At 39.6% G+C, this 14837-nt stretch overlaps 1 protein-coding gene across 2 annotated transcripts; it reads left to right on the top strand.

The window, feature by feature from the left end:
- The first annotated feature begins 992 nt into the window (after window positions 1-992).
- LOC141258103 (receptor-transporting protein 4-like) lies at window positions 993-14419 on the top strand. Of its 2 annotated transcripts, none has more exons than XM_073673106.1 (3): window positions 993-1135; window positions 4283-4456; window positions 12853-14419. In XM_073673106.1, exons 2-3 carry the CDS (start codon window positions 4317-4319, stop codon window positions 13325-13327), a joined length of 615 nt encoding a protein of 204 aa, XP_073529207.1. In that variant the 5' UTR covers window positions 993-1135; window positions 4283-4316; the 3' UTR covers window positions 13328-14419. The 2 variants fall into 2 exon arrangements, with proteins under 2 accessions (XP_073529207.1, XP_073529208.1); XM_073673107.1 differs by having other exon boundaries at window positions 1062-1135; window positions 4286-4456.
- Window positions 14420-14837: the final 418 nt, after the last annotated feature.

Genomic DNA, 14837 nt, shown 5'->3' with positions numbered 1-14837 from the left:
GGGGTTCGGGGATGAGAATAACAATGGCATCTAAAATCTTAACCGCTGCGGCGGAGCCTTGCTCCACTAGGGACTGTTGGGGGGAAGAAGATGGCTGAATGACACAAGCATCATCTGCCATCAATGGGTTGGGCTCAGCTCCTGAGCACTCTCCGTTCCTCCTCTGCCAACTAGCCAGCGCTGGATGTTAAGGGGGTTAACATACAGGTGGTGCCCGATATCTTGGTTTTTTTCGTCCTATTGGCGTATTTATTTAGTGACGCACCTCAGTAAAAATTGACAAATGTTACTGCACGTGAAGGAAGCTGCTGTGTCTTCACGCATCTCAGAATCAAACTCTCTCGAGTTCATGAGGGTGATATTCTCTCCTAGAAGCAATGTTTACACAATCTTTCTCATATACTGTTTGTTTAAAGTAATTTTATGCAGGTTTTTACTATTTTTTTTAATTTTTTTTTATTTTTATTTTTTTACATTATGTACACTATTGAGAATTGTGTGGAGAAAAATGCCAAACGTACAGCATGCTGCATTTTGAAGAAGGGGTGGGGGCAGCAAAAAACAAAACCCCCAAAAATCCCTAAAAACCAGACTGATATGTACGTAGACTTCAATATTTTACTCTCCACTTTTGATCAACATCTGGCTTTTCAAACAAATACAGAAACCAATATGCTTCCAAACGCTAGGTGCTGTATAACCACCCTATGTATGCCTTTATAGTTTTTGGGAAAATGTTGTTTTACTTCAACTTTTCCTTTGGGTGTGACTATTATTTATTTGTACTTGCCAATGAGTTGGAGATTGTAGTCCACACATGTATATGGTGCCTGCACCTTCCCTTTCCTTGAAAAATATGTAAAACAAACAAACATTTGATCACAAGTCATCTACACAGATAGGTGTTTTTGTTTCTTTCTTATCATTCCTTTTTTTTTGTAGGCAAATAGATTGACTAAACTGCAGTATCATTCCTCCGATGAACTGAAAGCTGAGTAGTTTCGTTTCCGAGAAACAATTTCTATCCCGGAGTAGGAGGAGGAGGAGGAGGCGCTGTAAATATAAAGCCAAAGTCTCTCCATCGTTCCACAAGAAAGAGGAAAGCGGCAAAGCTCAGACATTTACAGCAACACAGGTAAAATAATAAAGCTGCAGGAAACCAAAACCTTATAATGTATTTTATATCTAGCTAAATTCAGTCATTTAGAATTGAATATAACTTATTTATTTACATATTATATTTTACTACAGTAAGGTTTGCACTTGTATCATGCTTTCCTATGCAAGTTCCTATGTATTTAAAACACTTTAAAAAAATTTTTTTTTATGTTAAACATACTTTTGAAAAGTGAGAACACTATTTGCAATGTTGTAATCTGGGTGCTACTTCTTTAATATTGCATGTCTATGCACCCATTACTAATGAGCACAGTTAGTCTCCTTACACAGGCGCTCATGTAGCCATGGTCACTTGTCATCTACACTCAAGGACCAAATTGCTATATATACAAAGTGTGATCAGTGATTTGTTCAAAGGATCTCTTCATCTAGTTACGAATGTGATTTCTGCTATTACTTTTTTGATTTATAGTTCTTGAGAAATTCTACACTGTATGTACAATGCTAGCGAATAACCCCATTGACATGTTATAGATTTTTCTGGTCCCCCATTGTGTAGGTTCTTCACTGCACATGTACCCGAGGACTGCACACCTTTTGTCCAGGGGAGATCACTTTTATGGTCTTTGTCATGTGGCTTTCATGCGCAGCACATTGTATGATCATAGCCTTCAATGTACTTTTGATTTAATATAATCAAACTGGTTGGTATGTAGCTTGAAAACCAGCATAGGACTAAAAAAAAAATGAGATACCAGTTTCATAAAGAAAATTGTCTTAACCCACAAAAGAATTACCCTACATTTGACACACCATTAGGGTATGTTCATACAATGCACTTTTTTTCTGCTGTTTTTGTATGTGCTCATCGTGTGGAAACCGGTGCATATTGTTGCATTTCTCTCAATGTGGGGGAAGTGGGGATCTCTTTAAAATGATTGCCGTGCTGTTTATTAAAGAGGAAAAATGCAGGTCAATTTATGCAAGGGGGAAAAAAATTTTAAGTTTGAATGAGATCTTTTAGAAATCTCATTAATTTTGCTACTATGCTAAGACTCAGTTTTTTTTCTGCCTTAAAAAACAAAACAAGTGGAAAACCCACATCTAAAGGGTCACAGTGGCATATTAGACTATGTGCAGTCGATGAAATTATTATTTCTCTGCTGCACGATAATTGCCATAGCATTGAGACAGACAGTGGGGCTTCTGCAGAAATTGGGGATAGATGTATTGGCAACAACAGCGGAGTTTATTACTGATTACAGGCAGGTTAGGCTGCTACAAGGATTTCTGTTAAGTAACAATGTTCACCCCACACTTGTGGTTGAGTGGGATCTAATGTTGAAAGCTACATTTTGACATAATTACATTAGAGTCCACATTTACATTTTGACTTCTCATAGTTAAACACATGTGTGGCTGGAGTCTAACATATTTGTGTTTTTCGTGGCTAGAACACATACGCATTAAAGTATACGGCTTGTTCACATGTCTGCGGTTTTTTTTGGGGAGGGGGACAGATTGTCTGTAAAATAAATAAATGGAGGTATGTCCAATTTTTATCAAATTTGCAAATCAAAATTGGCCATTCAAGTCTGATTCTGTAAAAACAAAACAAAAACACAGCACCGATTTTTAATGTTGTAGGGGAAAAAGAAGCTTTTACATTTTTTACTTAATAGAATCAAAATGGATTGTAGAAACATAAATACGGGAAAATACGTATAAAGAAGAGTACCTTTAAAAAACAAACCCCAGACTTCTGAATAAATGCGATTGGGGAGTTTTACTAATTTGTACTTCATGATGTCTGCCTCAGTATCTTGATGTAGAGAGTAAACCGCTGCACTACTGGATGAAGGTGCTCGAGTAGGGTCCCAACTCGTACTACAAGTAAGAATAACCTCGGCACTCAATAGTTCAAGGTAAAATAAATTTAATGCAGTCCAAAATGCAAAATAATAAACGTTTCGGTCTATTTGATCTTCATCAGTAAGCTGTTGGACAAAAAGAAATAAAAAGAAAATCAAAGAAAAAAATAAACGTAAATGATAGAACATAAATAAAGAAATCTAGAAGCATATAAAATAAAATCAGAATCACCTATGAACAAATCTAGTCTAGAATACAATTGAAAACATAATTTTCTATTGCAACGTCAGTTTTGTTAATGGAATATCCTTCACTGGGATGATGGCGCTCCTTACAAAAACTGCAATATTGTAATGACAGTATAATAACAAAGGCTACCTACCCGACTGCGAATGGGTAATCAAAGAGGTGTTTAAATAAGAAATGGACCACAGGTCTCAGGGTGCTCGGGTCTGTATGGAGAGACAATGATATGCTAAGTGTCCAAAATATGATGGCTGTGAATGCCAGAAGGGTACGATAGGAGCAGCGTACCTGGAGCCACGAGCTTGCATGTGAAGAGGAACTGCATTGGTGGCACGTGGACGAACGCAGCATCCACCGCTTGTTCTGGGTGCTCTGGGAAAATTGGTGAGGACGGGGCCCCTTAAAAAGGGAGAGGGGAAGGACTAATGTTGCGGCTAACCAACCGCTGCTTGTTGCTATGGTGAATGCGGAGAGGACCGGAAAGGCGCATGTGATGTCACCGGAAGTGATGTGCTGCAGGTTGACAGGAAGTGGATGTGCGTTCCAAACAGTGGTGAGCTTGTGTTCCACAGGCCGGGAAGCATGCAATTCAGCAAGGGAAGACATACATTCCACAGGGGGGAGGCATATTTTCTCTGGGAGCATAGAATGGGAATAAAAGTTGACACCAGGCAAAGGATGGGAGGGTGCCTGATGGTATCCTGATGTAGCACTCATAGCTTCACTTATGCATTGGATTTCACATATCTTACTACCCCCTCCCTGTGTCAGCACTTGTCTTGAGTAGTGACATGTGTGAAGGGGGCTGGCTGTTGGGCTTAGTTGATTAGATTCATCAGCCCCTTCTCCATTATGACTTCTGCAGACACATGCAGTGTTCTCTTCTGTGGCAAACCAAGAAAAGTGGTGCTTCCCAGACCTGCAACCGGTGCTGAAATCAAGACAACGTGGCAGCTATTAAAATTATTTTTTTTAAGCCAATTTTATACAATGTTTTAATAATGTTATATAATATTACCAATTTTTTTCTTTTGTTTCATTGCAGCAGGACTAGAAAATCCTATTAAATCTGAGTGAGAATGAATAATACAGCTTGGATTGAAGATTTTGCCAGTGAGATAGGTGACTTAGGAGTTCCTCACAGATGGTGTTTACATGTGGACAAAAACCTTCTGAAAAAGGATGATGCAAAATACTGCTCACAGAGAACATTTGGCAGGTAAATAAAGAACTTAAAGCTTTAAAAAGATTTAGAAAGTATTTGAGGTAATTTTCTCCATTTTTGGAAACCCTTTGTAAAGATGAGGTGCATTGTGGACTAGGATTTAACTACAGAGCTTGGGGTGCCCAAATTTGACATGTAAATGAGGCTGAAGGCCTCGTAACCTAACCATAATAGATAAAGAAATGCTGCAGAAAATTTGCAAAAACAAAATACTCATTGTGGACTTGTAACCTTATTTCATATTCTTTATACCAGCAGTGAATTGATTGCATGCATATTTAAGGGCTAAGAAAAAGGAGCTGTCGCCAAGTCGAAAGTGGCCAAATTTGGATCAATTTATTCCTGCTGCTCCCCAGAGAATTCTGTGTAGCACGCCATTGGGACAATAAATAAATGAGACCTAAATAAATACTCTCATCTCTAGAACTAAAACCTAATAATAATGGCTTACTCCAGGGGCAGTTATTGCCCTTATTTTATTCCTCCCCTTTTTTTTTACCTGGTGAAAGGTCCTCTTGAAAGCTCCACTCCAGCATTTTTTTTATCCCAGCGCTGGAGTGGTGCTTCTAATGGAAGTTCCCCTTGTTCTGGCTCTCACAGACCTACATTGAGTAATGACCTCTGGATCACACCGCAAACACTTGAGCGATCCGACAAGTCACAACCTGCAGAAGATGACCAGAGCGGTGCGAATAAAAGATGAAGATGATGGCTAGTATAATACTGGGGTCAGGGAACTTAAATTAGTGGCTCCAGCGCTGCTATAAAAAATGCTGAAGTGGTGCTTTAAATGTCCAAGCTGCTTAAATATCATGTTATTTATACTGCATGGTGAATGCCATAAAAAGTAACAGAATAATTGTTTTATTTTGAAAAAAAAAAGTAATAAAACATTACAATCTGTAGCCATCCAGAACTGCCATTATTATATGGAGCAGCAGAATAAAAACGATCTGTTTATTTTTAATGCAGAGTAAACGCCCTAAAAACTAAACCCAAAAAGCAAATGCAGAATTGCTAATTCTTTTTCCATTCCAGCCCACTAAGAATTATATTGTAAAGTAAATGATAACATTGAAATAAAAAATCTAGTCCCACAAAAAAACAAACCCTTTTAAAAGATATGAAAAAGAAATAATTGGAATGAATAAAATGAAAATGGAAAATGGCTTTGCCAAGAAGGGGTTAAGGGATTATTATTTCTTTTGTATGCTAATACGTTATGATTGGTGTCATTATGATCCTGGCATTTGTTAGTGCTCCAGCGTCCTTTCTAGGTGCCCAGGGAGAACTGTATGGGTTACCTCAGACTCTGATTGCCGTCACTTTTGACTTTGGCAATTAGGGGTTTATCGTTCTTGTGTTTCACTGTAAGTAACCTTTAAAGTCCATAGAGCAATGTAAACCTATACAGAGTACCAAATAAGTATAAATGTAATTTTACATAAAACCACCAAGAGTATGGTATAAAAAAGGGGTGGGCGCATCATACGAGAGTCTTCTAGTATGTACTAACTATTTAGCACTAGCTGTACCTATACTGACTATTTGTGTATGTGTCATACCTACCTATATATGCATATGTCGGTTCATGTGGATGCAAATGATAATGAATTGTCGGTCATTGTTTTAGGTTAATTATATACCTTTTATCATACTCATAAATATTCATTCAGATCCGTTCATGCTGACTATGGACATACAGTATAACATCTACCTATATGTACTCATGTTAATTATTTAGTCTTTGTGTTCACATACACCGTTAGTCCCTTTTTCAACTAACCATATATTTTATACCATACTGTTGGTGGTTTTATGTAAACTTACATTTATACTTATTTGACACCATGTAAAGGTTTTCTGTATACTGTTGTTCATGCAGCAAGTCTCTCTACCTTACCTTGATATGTCAGTTTTACTATATACGTATATCTTATGCGCCCTTTTTCTTATGTTTGTGGTCCCCCCCCCCCCACACACACACACACTTTTTATACTTAAAGTATAAAAATATATTTTATTGGTCAATGCATTGCTCTATGAACTTTATCTGTTCTTTTGTGTTTTGCTCTTTCATTTTCTGATTTAGTGTTTTTGGCATTTTATATCCTAGACATATGCGCACACAATTTTTGTATTTATTTATATTCTTACCTAATTTATAACCTTGTGTACCCCTGTGCATAAATATTTGTCTGGTTCGTTGCGACTACTTTTAGGTTCTTCACAGTGCAGAGCTAAGCTGTCATAGACTGACACATGGGGACTCCAGGATGACATAGGATATCCATGCAGGGCTTATTCTACAGCAGAGTAAAAAGTCGTAATTGTGGCCTATAAGGGGTTAATACTATTTTGGTGAACATACAACTTGATTACTTTTTTTGTGTACATGCAAATGAGAGCATGGGGAAAAATTAGCTTTATAGCATACAATTAAAAACCTTTTGGTTCTGATCAACACCACACCCCTAATGTTCTAGCGTTCTCTGCACTGCTGTACAGGTTCTCAATACCTTGTTGGAGTTGCTATGCCTACTAGAAATTAAAACTCAACGAGGCACAAAACCCATAATGGCTACTGTCATGCTAGGTAAGGGGAGGACCAAGTGCACGACGATGGGGGGGGGGGGGGAGGGGTTGGGGGGAGCCCAACAACTAGGGAGAGTGGAGGCCCCCCCAGCAGATCTTACACCCTGACTCCCCTACTGTCCCTAAATAGGTTCCGCTCCTATCGCCGAGCAGGATACCTAATCCCTAACTGTCCCTAGAGCTAGGCCTTAGGTAGGGAGGGGAAGGGGTGAGTACTAGTCAGCCCCACTGCAACTAAAGACAATCATGTGCCACATCATGATCACGCATACTGGTGCCTGGGAATCGGCGGTACAAATCATGCTGTTCCCAAGGGCAGGGCGCTGAACACTGCTCTCATCATTGTCCCCTGCATGCACTGCGGGACAATGATGAGGAAATTTTTTTGGAGGAGTGGTGGGGTCCAATTAGAACTTTTGCTATAGGGCCCCCTGATTTCTATGAATGCTCCTGGCTGTGTCTGATTATAACGAACATGGTACAGCACAGTTGAACTTGGCTCATTACAAACACAAGCGCATTTGTAGCTGTCTTCAGTGTTGTCAGCTCTGCTGTACTGCCTCACCCCCCACACTGGCTGCCTGTGAGATAGAAGCAGAAGCACTGTGGGAAGATTGCATCTGCAAATGTTTTTGTAATGAGACAAACTTTACTTCTGTTGTACTGTATTAGCTCTGCTGTTCTTATCTCATTGCAGAGCTGTGTGTGATTTATGAGAGCAAAGTGTTAGTCAATACTTGTCTCACACTGGTAGCTCCCCCTTTAAATTTAAAGTAATCTCTGGAAGCACATTCTCAGGGAGATCTGTGTCCGGCCCATATATATCAACAGCTCATTTGCAGATAAAAATATGTGGCTTTCTCTGGAATAAGACATCGGATCACAGATATCAAGGTACAGTGGCTTATGAAAGTATTCACCACCTTGGCAGTTTTCGTGTTTTGCTACCTCGCAACCTGGAATTTCACTGTTTGCTTTTCCTTTTTTTTTGAGTTTGTATCAGTTCATGTAAAGAATATGCCTACAACTGTGAACATTTGGTTTTTCTTTTTATTATGAAGCAAACAACAAATAAGACAAAATAACTGAAAATTTCAGTGTGCATAACTATTCAACCCCCTAAAGTCAGTACTTTGTAGAGCCTTCTTTTGCGGCAATTACAACTGCAAGTAGCTTTGGATAAGTCTCTGAGCGTTCCATAACTTGCCACTGGGATTTTTGCCCATTCTTTAAGGCAAAACTGCTCCAGCAAGTTAGATGGTTTCCACTGGTGAACAGCAATCTTTAAGTCTGACAACAGATTTTCAATTGGATTAAGGTCTGGGCTTTGACTAGGCCACTCCAAAACATTTACACGTTTCCCTTTTAAACCACTAGGGTGTTGCTTTAGCAGTATGCTTTGGGTCATTTTCTTGTTGGAAGCTGAACCTACATCTCAGTCTCAAATCACTGGGGGGGATGATGTTCTTGGGGTGATGAGCTGTGTTGGTTTGGTGCCACCATACTGTTTACATTTGTGGCCAAAAAGTAAAATTTTTGTCTCATCAGACCACAGCACCTTCCTCCATACATTTGGGGAGTCTTCCACATGTCTTTTGGCAAACTCAAAACGAGACTTACAATTTTTGTTTGCAAGTAAAGACTTTTTTTTTTCTGCCCACTCTTCCATAAAGGCCACCTCTATAGAGTGTATGGCTTATTGTGGTCGTATGGACAGATACTCTACTCTCTACTTGGGACCTCTGCAGCTCCTTCAGGGTTACCTTTTGGGCTCTGTGCTGCCTCCTCTGATTAATGCCCTCCTTGCCCGGGCTGAGAGTTTTGGTGGGCGGCCCTCTTTCGTCAGGTTTGTTCTGGTACCATGTTCTTTCAGTTTGATGGTAATGACTTTGATGGTGCTCTGTGAGACCTCCAGAGATTGGGATATTTTTTTATAACTCAACTCTGACTTGTACTTCTTAACAACTTTGTCCCTGACTTGTTTAGAGATCTCCTTGGTCTTCATGGTGTTGCTTGGTTAGTGGTGCCTCTTGCTTAATGGTGTTGCAGCCTCTGTGGCCTTTCAAAAAAGGTGTGTGTGTGTGTGTATATACTGACAGACCATGTGACACTTAGATTTCACACAGGTGGACTTCCTTTCACAAAGCATGTGACATATGAAGGTACAGTGGGAAAAATAAGTATTTGATACACTGCTGATTTTACAAGTTTTCCCGCCTATAAAGAATGGAGAGGTCTGTAATTTTTATCATAGGTTCACTTCAACTGTGAGAGACAGAATGTTGAGAAAAATCCAGAAAATCAAATTGTATGATTTTTACATAATTTGCATTTTATTGCATGAAATAAGTATTTGATACAATAGAAAAATAGAACTTAATATTTGGTACAGAAACCTTTGTTTGCAATTACAGAGGTCAGATGTTTCCTGTAAGTCTTGACCAAGTTTGCACACACTGCAGTAGGGATTTTGGCCCATTTCTCCATACAGATCTTCACAGTTCTTTCAGGTTCCGGGGTGGCCGCTTGGCAAGCTTGATTTTCAGTTCCCTCCAAAGATTTTCTATTAGGTTCAGGTTTGGAGACTAGCTAGCCAACTCCAGGACCTTGAAATATTTCTTATGGAGCCACTCCTTAGTTGCCCTGGCTGTTTCAGGTCATTGTCTGGAGGACTCGGACACGACCAATCTTCAATGCTCTTATTGAGGGAAGGAGGTTGTTGGCCAAAATCTCGCGATACATGACCTCATATATACTCCCTTCAATACGATGCAGGCGTCCTGTCCCCTTTGCAGAAAAGCACCCCAAAGTATGCTGTTTCCCCATCATGCTTGACTGTTGGGACAGTGTTCTTAGGGTTGTACTCGTCCTTCTTCCTCCTTCTTCCTCCAAATATGGCGAGTGGAGTTGATAGAAAAAAGTTTAATTTTGATCTCATCTGACAACATGACCTTCTCCCATTCCTCCTCTGGATTATCCCAGATGGTCAGTGGTGAACTTCAAAAGGGTCTGGACATATGCTGACATGAGCAAGGGGGGACCTTGCGTGCCATGCATAATTTTAATCCATGACAGCGTAGTGTGTTACTATTGGTAATGTTTTCTAACCTATCTTAGAATCCTCTTTGCCCCATGAGGTGAGATCTTGCAGTCATCTTGTGTTTCTTCCATTTTCTAATAATTGTGCCAACAGTTGTTGCCTTCTCAACAAGCTGCTTGCCTATTGTCCTGTAGCCCATCCCAGCCCTGTACAGGTCTACAATTTTGTCTCTGGTGTCCTTAGAGTGCAGAGTAGGAGGGCTTCTTAAAGAAAAACTAACAGGTCTTTGGGAGCCAGAATTCTTGCTGGTTGGTAGGTGATCAAATACTTATTTCATGCAATAAAATTATGTAAAAATCATACAATGTGATTTTCTGTTTTTTTATTTTTAGATTCTGTCTCTCACAGTTGAAGTGTACCTAAGATAAAAAACGACAGACCTCTCCATTCTTTGTAGGTTGGAAAACTTGCAGTGTATCAAATACTTATGTTCCTCACTGTAATTGCTTGCTAAAGAAATTTTTAGGGGCTTCATCGCAAAAGGGGTGAATACATATGCACATGCCAATTTTTAGTTATTTGATTCCATAAATTTTAATTTATGCCTATATTTTTATCATTCACCAACTTAACTATTTAATGTGATGCTTCACACACAAATCGGATTAAAAAAATATTTAAACACTGGTTGTAATTGAGCAAAATGGGTAAAAAGCCAAGGGGGTGAATACTTTTGCAAGCCACGTCCATGATTTTATTCATCTTTTTATGACCTGTATGCCCATAAAGATGCTTAAGGGGGTTGATCCTACTGACAGATTTAGTTTTAAGAGTCTTCAGGTATGCAGAGCCAGGACTCCTCTCACGTTCTCTTAAATGGTAGTGTTTTGACAGGTGTCAAAGACTAGTATGGATGGACGTTCAAGGGTCTGTCACCACAGTCTTGCTTCACGGCGGATCCATAGGCGGATTATAATGAGGGCAATCTGAGCTACCTCCTGGGGCCCAAGGCTCCGGGGGGCCCGTGGCCAAATTGCCCTCATTATAATGTGTGCGCTGCCAACGGTGCACATATCTCAGAAAGGGCGGGCCAGGCCATGGCGGGGCCCCCAGTAGCTGCGTAGGACCCCTGCTTCTTCTTCGGTTGGGCCAGCACTGCACCTTTTTAAACGTAGTTGTGTGCTGGCCTGGCCGCGTCATAGCTAGGAGACATGGCCCTGTGCGTGGCCATGTCTGACGTGACGTCACGCAGTGCGCCCTGCACTGGAGAGGAGCTGCATGACGGTGAGCCGAGCAGGGGATGGTGACTTGTATGTGACAGTGTGTCTGTGTATTCATGTATGATTGTGTTTATCTATGTATGTGTGATATGTCTGTTTATATGTATTGTTTTGTTTCAAATGTTTATAAGTGTATGTATGTGTTTGTCTGTTTGTGTGTGCACATTTCTGCGACCCGTATCTGTGTAAGTCTGCATGTGTATATGTAACTGCGTGTGCACATGACTGCATGCTGTATCTAGGGAGCTACGTGCGGCCTCATGCTGTATCTGGGGAGATTATCTGGAAGCTCATATTGTATGTAGGGTCTCATACTGTATATAGAGTAATGTCAGCATACTTAATTGTGCTCAATATTAAGTCATACAATTAATGTAAAAAAAGTAATGTTAATATTGAGCAGAATTAATTTCAGCCTATTGGTTCAGCCTCCACAACAGTCACGGTCTTTCATGTGGCCCCTTGGAAAAATGAATCTCCCACTCCTGCTCTATTTTTTCGTATATCGCTGTACACAAGGGAAAAATTTGCACGACACTATCTTTTTCTGTTTACTGATCTGCACCAGAGCACCTGTATATATTAGTTTGTGAGTATAACATGATATATCAAAGGGGATCATGTGACATGTCACGTGATACATCAGGTACTGGGGGGGGGGGGCCCACACCTTCTAAACTGCTCAGTGCCCTGGCTACTCTTAATCCCCCCCCCCCCAGGGCGGATCTGATTGTTTAAATACACCTTCACACCTGCTTGTTTTCCCTCAATTTCCACCCCACCTCTTCTTTGACAGCTCTGGCTTTGAGGCCAGAGAAGTGTGGAGAGAGAAGAAAAACAAGCCGGTGGGATGGTGGATTTAAATGTTTGACCCCACCGTGTAGCACCGAGCGCCTGTACTTGGTTTCAACGGTCATTCTGTTCTGACAGTCCATTTAAGTCCCATCTACAGATGTACAGCCTATACTTAGGCTGTACACAGTCAAGTAATATGAAGGGTACCAAGGTAATGGTCCCTTCTATCTGAAACCTTCACCTCCTTAAGAATATCTAGCCTGTTCCTGGTGTCATTTATTAACACAAGATGTGACAAAGCTCATGAGAAACTGGTTTACCAGCTCCTTCTGTATGTGCCAGGGGATGTCCAAACTGTGTGGGTAATGGAAATAAAACAATACAGTGCAAAACATAGCAGTTACTTTTTTGTAAGAGGGCAATAAGGGAAGTGAGCTACTTGCAATTCCCCAACCTATTGCCATAAGGGATGCAGCAAGCCTGGACTGGACGCTCTCGCTCTCTAGGGGCCCTATGGCAGCTGGCACATGCTCCTTTGACTATACAAAAAATATTGTTTGAGACCAAACTGCATTTTCATGAAGGATGCTGACAGAGTTGGCAGTTCTACATTTTAATAGAAACACTTATCGCCATTTATAGTTTTCTAACACACGTTTCTTTTCTATCTTTCTCCTTAGCTTTCACTGCTTATATTGTCAACGCAACTGGAACTCATCAAAAGTATTCATATTGTTCTGCATGAAGCTAAATCAATATCAGCGACATGGCAACGTGGCAATGAGGATTTTCAAACAGGGATGTCAAAAATGCATGAGAATGCAAGAGCCTACAATACAATCTGAAAATATAGAAAGAGTCATCAGCAATGTAGTTAGTCATATTCAGAAGGTATTTTATGGGCAACAAGATGTGAATGATGACCGTCCACCAAAGATTTATGGTCCTCTGGACGGCCCACATGATGAAGAGCATTGTGAGGCTTGCCAGTTGAATTTGTGTGATAGACAGATGTCCTCTCAAGAAACCTCATCCTCACTTGGTTGGATTTCTGCTCTTGCCGGTGTCGGTATTGGTGTTGGTGCATTAGCACTGATGTATCTATCAAAAAACGATGATGAAAATGTGAAGAAGGCTCCAGCGAACAGGAAATAAAATGTCCAAAAACGTTATTTAGGAAATCCAATAAAACCATAAATATGGAAAACAGCAACCACCATGTATCCAATATTAAGATCGACGCGTTTCCACTGCACAAGTCTTAGTTATGATCTATATACCAAAAAATTAATTAGTCTTTAAAGGCTATTAACTTCTCTGACATGGAAAACAGAGGGGGTTATTGTAGATTATAAAAAAAAAAAAAAAAAAGTTAAGATTTAGGAAAGAGCAAGTTGCAGTCTGCAATCTTTATTCCTTTATTCATGACTTTGCAGTTTTCAGGCTATTCTTAGTTTTCATATTTCTCTCCTGGGCATGTCCCTCCCAATAATACACACCTCTCACATCCAGCATGTATGTCCAGGAGGATGCTACCTGCACTAGCTCTCATGTATCAGCACATCTTCATTTCTGAAGTGATTTTTTTTCATTATATGCTTTTCTCCTCATCCACAAGCTGTTTATCTGCCTTCACTAATTATATAAATACTTTCCCACTCTCCACAGTCTGATTTGTTATGTACAGTCTCCTGCTTGCTGCTATCTTTACCTTTAAAAAATAAGAGGGAGATCTGCCAGAGCCATGATGGATTTATGTCAAATATTTCAGTCTAGTGAGGTGGAAGGCTGACATGTATACTCTAAAGCAGCAAAAATGAAAGACATTTAAAATGCATGCTACTTAGAAAATGACAAGAGTCTGCAGCAGTCACCATGATGAGAAACTTCTTATTTTAGTGCCATCATTCATTTGGTCATAGGATTTAACAGATTAGAAACAGCTGTTGCTAATCTCCACATTTGTGAGGCCTAACGGAAGCATGAAGACATACAAAACATCTTTTGCCAATCTGTTACTTTGCATCGGTGCGATGTAGTAGAAGCTTTTAATCGGTGGTGAGTGTCGCAAAATTTCTCTCAGTTGTGTTGGATTTATGCAGTCTTTGTTATTTTAATTTATAGCAGTGCCAGTGTTTATTAACTGGGTGTTAGTAAATAGGAAGAAAATAAAAAATAAAAATTAGTGTAATATATAATGAAGTAATACAGATTTGTGCATGTTATGAATAAACTTTAAGGCATCAACACGTCTGCTTTATACTTTTTATTTCTTATAAATGTGCTTTACAAATACTTAAAATCCAATTCTTCTAACGACTTAACTATGTACTCCTTTTTTTTTTTCTCATGCTGTTTTAAGTGACACTGAGCAGCCAGAAGGTGGCAATAACTGGCAATCACTGATTCACTTCTGTAAAAATCTTCATTTTATCCCAGGAATTAGATTAACTTTTTTTTTTTTTTTATCAGTGGTGGAATAAAGAATAAAGAGTTCTATGTGATTTTGATACATGCGAAGAAGAAAAGATCGCTACCGCTACAAAACATACAAGTGCAAAACTTTTTTTATAGTACAAAACTGCAAGACATTTAAAAAAGACAGGGCTCAATAAATGTTATATTACAAAAGGTATTTGTTCCACAAGCGCCCCACAGATAGAGA

Source organism: Phyllobates terribilis, unplaced genomic scaffold (assembly GCF_046119375.1).
Source record: "Phyllobates terribilis strain yellow unplaced genomic scaffold, ASM4611937v1 Scaffold_3__8_contigs__length_932513732, whole genome shotgun sequence".
NCBI classification, from domain to species: Eukaryota; Metazoa; Chordata; class Amphibia; order Anura; family Dendrobatidae; genus Phyllobates; species Phyllobates terribilis.
The sequence above is the reverse complement of the archived record's forward strand: the minus strand, read 5'-3'. Positions and strand labels throughout refer to the sequence as shown.

Bases quoted from the DNA above. Each gene is read 5' to 3' on its own strand.
- LOC141258103 (XM_073673106.1), top strand. From the start codon at position 4,317: ATGAATAATACAGCTTGGATTGAAGATTTTGCCAGTGAGATAGGTGAC. The intron at 4,457-12,852 runs GTAAATAAAGAA...CTTTCTCCTTAG, and splicing joins TCACAGAGAACATTTGGCAG to CTTTCACTGCTTATATTGTC.